The sequence below is a fragment of the Podarcis cretensis genome (genome assembly GCF_951804945.1).
Source record: "Podarcis cretensis genome assembly, chromosome: 3".
Taxonomy (NCBI): Eukaryota; Metazoa; Chordata; class Lepidosauria; order Squamata; family Lacertidae; genus Podarcis; species Podarcis cretensis.
In genome coordinates this window covers 43498808-43510570 of record NC_137172.1, presented here as the reverse complement: position 1 = coordinate 43510570, position 11763 = coordinate 43498808, and the positions used below count along the sequence as shown (strand labels likewise).

At 38.8% G+C, this 11763-nt stretch overlaps 1 protein-coding gene across 1 annotated transcript; it reads left to right on the top strand.

Moving 5' to 3' along the window:
- The first annotated feature begins 107 nt into the window (after positions 1-107).
- Positions 108-11121, top strand: SULT6B1 (sulfotransferase family 6B member 1). Its single transcript, XM_079969564.1, has 7 exons — positions 108-809; positions 2465-2577; positions 3009-3098; positions 3599-3725; positions 4422-4516; positions 5400-5556; positions 10213-11121. The coding sequence occupies exons 1-7, from the start codon at positions 614-616 to the stop codon at positions 10341-10343; spliced, it is 909 nt and encodes a 302-aa protein (XP_079825690.1). The 5' UTR covers positions 108-613; the 3' UTR covers positions 10344-11121.
- The last annotated feature ends 642 nt before the right edge of the window (positions 11122-11763 follow it).

The following is an 11763-nucleotide window of genomic DNA, read 5'->3' as shown; positions in this document are numbered from 1 at the left end:
TGGTCTAAAGCAGCTTACTATGTTCTAAAAGCGAAAATACCACCAAAAAAAGATTTATACACGCACGCACACACACACACGGCGCTCTGGCACTTGTAACGGTGTTGTGCCAGAAGCGGTTTAGTCATGCTGGCCACATGACCCAGAAAGGCCCCCATTCTCTCTTCTTAACTGGACAGCCCTTTAAATAGACGACTGCCTTTGTGTGAAGTGGAACACATGGGCATCCTAGTGACCATGGTGTGAGAAACTTGACTCCTGGCACTATTATGTAACTCTGAATTTAATACATTGTCAGGTAGTACCTGTTGAGTTAGTTTTTGCATGTCTTTTACTTTGTAGAGATGTCCATGCTCTTTGCTTTCAGCAGGGATTATCTGAAAGGGTGAAAAGTATTTCCAGTACCTAAGGTGGGACAAGTGGATTGGTTTTCATTTCAGGAGAATAGACTCAAGAAAGCTGATCTGATATGGTTGGCTTGCTCATAAAATGCAGAAAACACAAAAGGATACGCCCAAAGCTAAATAAGGTTTACTCCGCCCTCAAAATGCCTTCTTTAAAGGCCTTTGCTGTCCTAGCGACCCAGCAGTAGCTCACAACGAAGAAGGCAAAGATGACTGAGAAAAAGTTTGTCGAGGAAATAGAGAAAGCTCTGGAAAAGTCCAAAGGCCTTAGCATCCATGAGCTTCTCTTTACCTACCAGGGAATCCTCTACCCGTCTTCTGTCTGCAGTGCAGAAACATTCCAAGCTCTGGAGAACTTCGAAGCCAGAAAAGATGACGTGGTGTTGGTGTCTTATCCCAAATGTGGTGAATACAACCTTCCATTATTTTTCTACATACAGCAATGATGTCATGAGCAATGCAGCAGACTGATGGGTGGTTTTTTTAAAGTACTGTATAAGGAAATATATTAACTAGCATTGCTGAGGGTAGTGTGCACCAGCACAGAAGTTGCCTTTAACTGGTTTACAGAGCGGGTCACACCAATAAGCTTATTATTTTCTATACATCTGAAACCTGTTGAAAACTAGACCACCTGCTCTTCCATTATTGCTACTTGTGCAAACCATTGAAAATGCACTTAAAGCCTTAAGGCATTTCAATAAAAATGCTTTGCATTTTTTAAGGCACTATCAAACTGAGTTTGGAGTGGACAAAGCCAGAGAGACAATGTCCTTGTGTAGATGTCACAACCAAACCATGTGTCTTGGGTTTGTGCGTTCTTTCCTCCCTTTTCTCCTCCTTCCTTTTGTTCACACGGATTTCCTTCCCCTCCTCTACTTTGTTGCTCACAGTAACCTTTCTTTCTTTCTTTGTCTGAATGGTTGTCACAAACCATAGTTTGTCTCCAAATCAGAACTGGAGGCTGACTGTGGTTTGCAGTAATCATAGGTCTCAGCTATACAGCTTCAAATAAAAAGTTTTAAGTGTGTTTTAAGTGCAAGATACAATGTGACACTAGATAGCGATGGTGAGTCTTATGGAAAATTCAATGTATTTTAAAAAACGCTTTAAAAGTACATTTTCAGAAGGTTTTTTTTAAAATGTGTGTGTAGATTCCACCATAGTTTGAGCAGGTTTGGATGCCACAGCAAATGATGGCTACCAGGAAGTACGGGAGGAGAGCATGGTGTTCACAAGTGTGAGGCAAAAATCAACAGTTGGTGGTGGTGTTTTTTGGGAGGGATAGTAGATTATTCAATATTTTAGTGGCTGTATTACAAAGAAGATATATTTTTAAAAATAAACATGTAGTAGAGCAAAAGCCCAAACCAGTTTACTGCAATGTTAAAAACTGTTAAAAGAGTTTCATTCTTTTTAGAGGTGGCACAATATTAAAACTGAACACTTCTATTTGAATATTTATTGATTTGAAAAACTGTTTCAACCTGTCATTATAACAAGCTTGAAACAATACTGCAGAATGATTTATTTGTGAGACCTTGGCCAAGCACAATCATGGTTATAAAGTTGCTCTTGAGCCTATAGGCAGGGGTAGCCACCATGGCTCCTTCCAGGTGTAACTGGATCCCTGCTTCCCTCAGGCTCAGTCAGCATAGCCAATGGTCAGGGATGGTGGGAGTTGTAGTCCAGCAACATCTGAAGGGCACCACATTTGCTACTCCTGCTATAGTCTCTCAGATATATGGCCATGTGCCTTCCTGAAAGAAAAAAGGCATGAATTTCTTTCATAAGAAAGCACCTCTGGGCATGTATTGTCACTTGTCTTCTTGCCACTTGGAATTAAAGGGCTGGCTTTCCTCAGAAGGCAGACAGCAATTCTTTTGAATCTCCAGACAGCATTCTAAATGTCAACTCTTCCACCTTATGATGGTACTTCTCTACAATCTGTAAAAGTTAAGCTGGTGTGCCAGGGCTGGGGAACCATCAACTTGGGATGGTGAAATGCCTTGAAGTCCACCATAAGGATTACAAGTATTCCACTTATTTGTTTGTTCCAGGTATTAATTGGCTCATTCTGATTGTGAATGATCTGATCGCTACCACTTTGAAAACCAAGCACGAGAACACAGAGCTACCTTTCATTGAGTGTGGGGATCCAGAAAGGTATCAGGTTAGTAAGACACAAAGCCTAGCTTCAAAAATCAAACACTTGACTCACACACATGCGTTACTCACACTGAAAGGAAGTAAGGGAACACGGGCTCTGCTGAAGCAAACCTGCCCAACTGGTGACCCACCAAGCCAGGAGTAATCCAATCCATGTTTGGCCGTTCACCAAGTGCTCAGTAGTGATCCTGATTTTGTTGTCATTCTGAGATGACGAAGAAGCATGGTAGCAGTGGTGAAGAACCTGGGGCACCACGGAACATGGCTGTTGTGCTCAGCCAATGGTGAGATGTAAGTTCTGCTGGTTTATCCTGGGAATCCCAGTTATTCCAACTGCCTTTTGATTAATATGTGTCAACAGAGCCGATCATTTTCATGTATGTCTGGGTCATCCATTTGATGCTCCTTTTCTTTTCCTTTTTTTTTTAAAAAAAGAGGATGAAACAGTTCCCATCTCCAAGGATTGTAGCTACACACCTCCACTACAACCTTCTTCCCAAGTCCATCTTCAAAAATAAAGCCAAGGTACGTGGTATAAGATCAGCTTCTTTAATTTGTCAGGAAACATTTGCAGAGGTGACTCACAACTGTAAAGCAATCAATAGTTCGTGGGAGCCTTGTGGGCACTGTAAGATGTTTCTGGTGCTGGATATTGGTAACAATACAAGACAAGAGGTTAAGTAGGAAGGAAGCATCCTTTAGTCAGCCACAAATAAAGAGGGGGAAACATGTTGTAAAGTGCATGGAGCAGTCATGAATTTGTATAATACCAGATGTTTCTAGAAACATAATGTATCACAATGGGCTCATGCTCCAACCTTCAGGGGATGTGAAACCAGAGAGGCTGGAGTGCCTGAGAATGTGCTTTTTGAAAGGACTCATGACATAGTTCTTTCTGGCCATTATTTCAGCCTTCCCTTCTCTTACAAAAGAATAGCTTACTTCTAGTTGTAGTTTAGGTAGCCCAAAGTGGCATTGTTTTTGTTAATGACAGTTAAAATTTATGTCCTGTTTTCTCACCTCAGGTTCTGCTGCTATTTCGAAATCCTAAAGATACAGCTGCATCATTTTTCCATTTTCACAACAATGCTCCAAGCATTCCGAGTTATAACTCCTGGGAGGAATTTTTTTCACTTTTTATGAATGGGCAAGGTACCCAATTAATACTTTTGAATGGATTTGGGAAATTAAACCTCTTGTGAAAACATGTGAACTATATTCAAGCTCTACCAAGTTTGCTGATAGTAGTGTTAGCAGGGGAAGACTCGGGTTTTGCCCATACTAATTGTGGTTTGCAGTTTGAATGGCTTTTTAGCAATGGAGATACAATCTGGAGGGGGAAGCATCTGTGTGCCTTGACTGGTGAACATGGGCTGAAAACTGATGATAGTTGTTGAGAGAGGTGGAATAATGATAGAGGCATTGTTGTCCTTGGTGTACACTCACATTTCTTTTGTCTCAGTGTCACTCCCAATCAAACAGGAGTATAAAACCATAAAAAACTATTTGCTGTACATGAATATTGGATGAGTGTTTGCATCACAGTCATTCATGTCACCTTCAACATCCTGTTGTCTATATATAGCCGAAGCCCAACTGAGGGTGTGCATGAATGTTTTTCCCCAATAGCTGGCCCCATATTATCAGAGACTAAATTTGAAAGACTTTTGTTGATCATTCTTAAGAATAAATCTCTCTTTTCTTGTGATTGTATGTTATCCCTGTGGGTATAAAGAGATATTGTGTGAACCCTATGCAATGTTTTAAAAATAGCCTGCTGTTAAAGTTTTAACAGTTTTTCTACTAGTAATAAAATAGTTCTGATAGTTGTCTTGGTCTGACCTGCAGTTGCCTGGGGAAGCTATTTTGACCATGCAGTCGTGTGGAACAAACATATAGATGATGAAAATGTTCTGGTTCTAACATATGAGCAATTAAAAGAGGTGAGCATATTCATAACTACCAGCAAGGGTAGTTTAAAAATAAGACGTTATCCCAACTTGCATAGGTTTTGCAAGATATAACTAGATCAGGATCATAGTTTGAGGGTGGGCTCATCCATGTTTCAGCTCCTAAACTTTTTCTGGAATATTTGAAGTAATAACAAAGGACAGAGAGTCTCTGTTTATCTGAGGAGCAGAGTGTCCCAGTGAATAACCCCACCCCATGCCCATAACCTATAGGCACTTGGAGCTAGAGGACAGTGATCCTTGCTTCCACCCTTGATTTGGCATCTGAAGAAGAACATGAGCCAATGCTGCCAATGCTGGCCCTTAATGTCATCAACAGTGGAATTCCTGGCTTGTTTCTGTAACTCATTTGAATAGTCAAGGAATCGCTGGCAATACAGTAGCAGCCAAAACCTGTTTACCAAGCTGAGAGATGAGTATGGCTAACCATACTAATGGAAAGTATGGCTTTTCAAAGAAAGCAGGAAGAGCAAACTCTGTTATAGGGGGTTGACGTACTTCCTTTTGGATGTGCCTCAGTTGTGACATCCATTTCATTAAGAGTTTGATCCCCAGCATTCATATTCGTGGCAAGAACACTGATTGCAGTAAGGTAGTCTCATACACTGGATGCTTGCCATAGGGAGAGAGCTGAACATCCAGTACCCATTTGCCTCCTGTAGTTTTCATCTACCTGCAGCAAGATTATATGGCTAGTGTGGACCTTTCTGTTTGGTGGCATCAGTAAGATTAGCCCAAAGCAACCATAACTGTGCTTCAGTACTGGCAATGTATTCTGAATCCCATATTGTTCTGGTGTAGTTTACCATAGGAGAAAGAACTTTCAGTATTGACCTTCTCACTATATTGCTTTCAGGACCTGGTTGCTGGAGTGAAGCAAATAGCTGAATTCTTTGGCTTTACTGCTACTGCGGAGCAAATTCAGGCTATTGCAAACAGGACTGCGTTCCAAGCAGTGCGGGACAAATCACAGGAGACACATGGAGCGGTTGGCCCACTGATCTTCCGGAAAGGTTGGTAATAAACTTCTATTTTTGCTATAGCTTGCTTTAGAGCAGTCACTTATGAGTAGTCATAGTGTCTTCCATGTTTTAATTGATTAACCATGCAGTCATATGGATATATATCTGGGGAAAGCCAATGCTGTGCTCTCTAGGTGTTTTGAGCCACAGTATATATCATTTCTTGATCACTGACCATGCCAGCTTGGGCTGATGGGAGCTGTAGTCCAACAGTATTAGGAGGGCATTCCATTAGCTATCCCTAATCTATACTCAGAACAATGAGTATTTCAATGGAGCCTACCCTCAAATAAGTGCACATAGGATTGCAGCATCCATCAACCAATAGCCAGTAGTTGGTGATGACAGAAGTTGTGGTCCAACAGCCCTGGGAGAATACCATGTTGGCTGTCTCTAGTCATTACTTACTGGCAGAGGCTTTCCTGAGGTCAAGACCGGGGGCCTTTCCTGGAGATACCAGAGACTGAACCTGAGACTTCCTACATGGAAAATGTTTTTTGTTGTTTTTATACACCACCCTGCCTCCCAAAAGGGACACCATGTCATCTACCACTGAGCTAGGGCCCTTCCCCACTGTATTAGCATATAGTAAGCTACATGCATCTAAAAAGAGATTCAATAAAAAGAGATTCAATGTGATGGTCTTACAGAACAAGAAGCACTGTAGAGAAGACTGACAGATTTGAACTTGCAGTTCAAATCAATTGGCAGGGTGAAAAATTGATAATAGTTGGAATATATGCACCAAATGGAAGCAAAGCAGAATTCTTTAAGGACCTAGAAGAGAAACTATTTGAATACATGGATCAAAAAGTTATAATAATGGGTGACTTCAATGGAGTGGTGTCTATGGAAATGGACAGACTAAGAAATAAAGGTAAAACAAAAGAAGGGAAACTACCAAAATCTTTTTTTGACATGGTTGAGAATTGCAACTCGATAGACATCTGGAGATTGAGACACCCACTAGAGAAACAATTTACCTTTCATTCAGAAGTAAATCAATCAATGTCAAGAATTGATCAAATTTGGATATCTAATGAATTAATTTCAAGATTTACAAAAATTGAGATCCAACCTAAGGTTCTATCTGACCACAACGCCATCCAAGGTATTCTGAAAGGGTATGAAGAAAAATCGTTCAGGTGGAGAATAAATGAGAATCTCTTCGATGACCAGAAGATTGTGGAAAGAGCACAGAAATGTTTAACTGACTATTTTGTGAACAATATAAATAAGGAAACAAAAATTAATATGGTCTGGGATGCTAGTAAAGCGGTCATGAGAGGTTTCTTTATTCAGCAAAATGCAATAAAAAACAGATTGAGAGAAAGAGGGGAAAAAGAAATCTTAAGGCAAATAATGAAAAATGAAAAAAAATTGATTAACAGACCTAAGGATGAAAAAGTTAAACAAAGTATAAAATTACTTCAGACACAATTCGCTATGATAATCAATAAAGAAGTAGAGTGGAATATAAAAAGAATGAAACAAAAGAATTTTGAATTTGCAAATAAATCCAGAAAATGGCTGGCGTGGCAACTTAAAAAAAGGAAAGAACAAAATATAATTAAAAAGATTAAAGTAGAAGACCAAGACATTGAGAATCCGAAAGGAATAAGGAAAGGATTTGTGGACTTTTATAGAGATCTATAAAAGAAAAGAGAAATCTAAGATAAAGATGATAGAAGATTATTTAAAGAAGAAAGGGGTGCAAAAGATTCCAGTGACAAATAAAAATAAACTGAATGAACCAATTGGAATAGAAGAAGTTAAAACGGCTATAAAAGAATTAAAAAGTGGGAAGACTCCGGGACCGGATGGATTTGGTGCAAGATATTATAAAGAAATGAAATACATCTTACTTGTACCGTTGGTAGAAGTTATGAACAACATTTTGAAAGAAGGACAAATACCAGAGACATGGAAAGAAGCCTATATAACATTAATTCCCAAGCAGGATTCAGATTTAACTCAAGTTAAAAACTATAGGCCAATTTCGCTATTGAACAATGACTATAAAATATTTGCTAACATCTTGGCAAATAGAATGAAAAAGACATTAAAGGAATTGATACATAAGGACCAAACAGGATTCCTGCCAGGGAGGCAGATGAAAGACAATATAACGAACATAATAAATATAATAGAATATCTGACTAATAAGAAAGATAAGCAAGCGATGTTGATATTTGTTGATGCGGAAAAGGCATTTGATAATATTTCTTGGGAATTTATGTTAAAGAATCTGGAATTAATGGAGATGGGTAATTCATTTGTAAATGGTGTAAAGGCAATATATTCTGAACAAAGAGCAAAATTAATTGTTAATAATGTACTGACAGATGATATTGCTATAACCAAGGGTACAAGACAAGGGTGTCCCATTGTTATTCACCATTGTTATTCATATCGGTCCTGGAAGTCTTGTTGAGAGCGTTAAGAAGTAATGATTTGATAAAAGGTGTGACAGTTGGTTGTGAGGAATATAAGGTAAAAGACTTTGCTGATGATTTGGTTATAACAATAGAAGACCCTACTAAAAGTATTAGCGAAGTGTTAGAAGAGATAGAGCAATTTGGACAAGTTGCCGGATTCAAATTAAATAAGAGCAAAACGAAAATAATGGTTAAAAATATGGACCAAGAGATAATAGAAAGAATTCAGCAACAAACAGATATGGAAGTGGTTAAGAAAGTTAAATATCTTGGGATTATATTAACTCCCAAGTCTATTGATCTTTTTCAAAATAATTATGTACCAGTTTGGAACAAAATTAGGAAGGACCTGGAAGTGTGGGGAAGAATGAAGTTGTCATTTTGGGGAAGAATTGCAACGGTAAAAAATGAATGTGCTACCAAAAATGCTGTTTTTATTTCAATCAATACCAATAATTAAAGGTGTTAAGATATTTAAAGAATGGCAAAGAGCATTATCAAGATATGTCTGGCAGGGCAAGAAGCCTAGAATAAAATTCAAGATTTTAACGGATGCAAAAGATAGAGGAGGCTTTGCCTTGCCAGACCTAAAGTTATATTTTGAGGCTGCATGTCTTTGCTGGGTGAAGGAATGGATAAAGTTTGAAAATTCAGAACTTTTGGATTTAGAAGGATATGATAATAGATTTGGTTGGCACGCATATTTATGGTATGAGAAAAAAAGAGTGCATAAAGGTTTTGAAAATCACATTTTCCGAGGTCCGTTGATTGAAGTATGGAATAGGTACAAAAATTTATTAGAGTTTAAAACTCCATTCTGGCTGTCGCCATTGGAGGTAATGAGTGTTAAGAAGATCAATATGATGGGGAGTTGGAGTACATATGAGAACTTAATTATAAAAGAAGGAAATAAATGGAAATTGAAGCCTTACAAAGAAGTTAAAGAACATGTGTTTGATTGGTTACACTACTTCCAACTGAATGCGATGTTTAAAAAAGAGATGCTGGAAAGAGGTTTTCAAGATGAAAAATCTAGATTTCAAAAAGAAATTGTGAATAATGATGTTAAAATTTTATCAAAAATGTATAAATTACTACTTGAGTGGCATACTAAGGATGAAGAGGTTAAAGTTGCAATGATTCAGTGGGCCAAAGACTTTGGTTATAATATTCAATTTGATGATTGGATAAGATTGTGGAAAGAAGGAATGAAATTTACTGCATGTACTACAATAAAAGAAAATGTTATGAAAATGTTATATAGATGGTATGTTACACCAGTAAAACTTAGAAAGATGTATAAAGTGAGTAATAAATGTTGGAAATGTCAGGAGAAAGAAGGAACATTTTATCATATGTGGTGGGAATGTAAAAAAATGAAAGGTTTCTGGGAAATGATTTATAATGAATTGAAAAAAATGTTGAAATATACTTTTGTTAAAAAACCAGAAACTTTTCTGTTAGGAATACTAAGAAATGACATAAAAAAGAAGGATGAGAAGTTGTTCTTATATGCAGTAACAGCGGCAAGAATTTTGGTGGCACAAAAATGGAAACAGGAAGAAATCCCGACGAAAGAAGAATGGAGAATGAAGTTGATGGAATACGCAGAATACAAGCTAACGGGGAGAATTCGGAACCGGCGAGACCAGAGATTTACTGAGGACTGGAATAAATTTACAGAGTATATTAAGAATATGTGAAGGTCAATTAACGTTTGTAGGTTTTCAAGAAGCTCTGTGATAATAATGGAAAGAAATATTGTTTTATAATAATTGTTAAGATTAATTTGGTGGAAAAAAACAAAACAATATAGATGCAAGAAATGTGAATAACTGTGAAAACATGAAAATTGCCAGATAGACTGAAGGAAGTCTGAAAGTGAAAAGATTAGAATTGGAGGTATAATTCAAATGGAATGGTTTTTTTTTTTTATTATTGTTAAATTTGAAAATGTTATAAATAATTTTTTTTTTTTAAAAAAAGAGAAGACTGACAGATTTGACACAGGAGGGCCATAGCTTTTGTGGCTGTATTCAGAGGCCTTCCTACTGGCCAACCTGAGAAAAAAATTGTACCATTTTGTTCCCAGTTACAATAATAAAACCTAAAGATTTTTACTGGATGATCTTCATATTTCTATCTAGCAATGTTTATATGATGTCTGTTAAGTGTCTCTTTCCCTCCCTCCATTTTCCTTTCATTCCAGGTGTGGTTGGCGACTGGAAGAACACTTTTGATGAAGCTCAGAGCCAGAAAGTGGATGCTAAATTCAAGGAGTGTTTAGAAGGAACCAAGCTGGGAGCAAAGCTGAAGTACGATGTGTACTGCAAAACCTGAAAACAGCTTCTTATGAAGTGCTTCGTTCTCATGACAGTTTTGTTTGCTATCACATATTCAAGAAAAGCTACAAGCAGAGTACACAATCCTTTGAGGCAAATTTTAGATATTGTCACACTCTAGTGTCAAACTTCTAAGATACATTTTCATTAAGCTGGATCTTTTCATGCTGCTTAATAGAACACAGGGCAACCTATTTCTCCCAAACCGTATCAGCAAGCTGCTACTATTATGTTTCTAAGAAGTAGGGGAAGGTGACATGGAAATGCGGTTGCCATGTGCCAACCTGGGGAACTTGTCAGTCTCTTTCAAAGCTCTGAAGGAGCAGCAAAAGATGCAGTGATTGTGTGTCCAGTGCCATTGCTGCGCAGGTTTCTTTTACCCACCTGCATTTGTAGCTGAAGGCAGCGGTGGGCAATGGGCACATGGAACTATGGAGGCGTGGGGCGATCGGTACTGCATCTGGATCTTTTACTGTTCCCCAGACCTCTTAAAGCAGGCATGAGGAACTCCAGATGGTGCTAACCTACAGTTCCCATCATCCTTGGCCATGCTCATGCTGCTTGGGGCTGATGGAATCCAGCTACATCTCGATGGCCCCAACTTCCTCATCCCTGCTTCAAACAGACTGCTGGGGCACTAAGTTGGCTGTGGGAAATCCTACACAAGGCTAATAATAATAATAATAATAATAATAATAATAATAATAATAATATCCCCCCTTTACACCTTGGGGCATCACAATGATAATATGGTGAAACATATTGCTGTAGCCTCTAAGGAAAGTGGGTATCAGGCACGCATATGTTTCCTGTTCTAATTATTTAGGCTTTCTAAGTTGTTTGTGGCAAGGTAGCAGACTCCTGTGACTTCAACAGCTGAGAGAAATTCAGTAAATGAAGCTTTTCCCAGTGTGTAGATGTAGTGATGGAAAAAGCTTCATGCCATGTTACTCAGCGATGTAATAACTTGAACAGAATTCCAGATGGCTGAGGCCCTGTTCCAAACTACAGTGGATGCTTGGGTTGCGAATGTGATCTGTGCGGGATACACGTTTGCAACCTGCAGCGTTCGCAACCCACGTCTGTGCACGTGCGGGTTGCGATTCGGCACTTCTACGCATGTGCAACCGCCGAAACCCGGAAGTAACCCATTCCAGTACTTCTGGGTTTCGGCGGTCCGTAACCCGAAAAAACTCAACCTGAAGCGGCTGTAACCCGAGGTATGACTGTAAAGATGAGAAAGCCATTGAAGACTAGGTTTTCTGCAGTGCTGTGTCAGTGGGGTTTTACTGGCACAATGCGACTTTCATCCCTCCATGCACCCCAAAATCCTCTCTGGGGGATTCCCCAACTGATTTTGAGGGCGTGAGGGAACCTGGAGGAAACAGGAGAGGAAGAAGAAGTTGCACTGTACTCAC

Bases quoted from the DNA above. Each gene is read 5' to 3' on its own strand.
- SULT6B1 (XM_079969564.1), top strand. From the start codon at position 614: ATGACTGAGAAAAAGTTTGTCGAGGAAATAGAGAAAGCTCTGGAAAAG. The intron at 4,517-5,399 runs GTGAGCATATTC...TATTGCTTTCAG, and splicing joins CATATGAGCAATTAAAAGAG to GACCTGGTTGCTGGAGTGAA. The intron at 5,557-10,212 runs GTTGGTAATAAA...CTTTCATTCCAG, and splicing joins CCCACTGATCTTCCGGAAAG to GTGTGGTTGGCGACTGGAAG.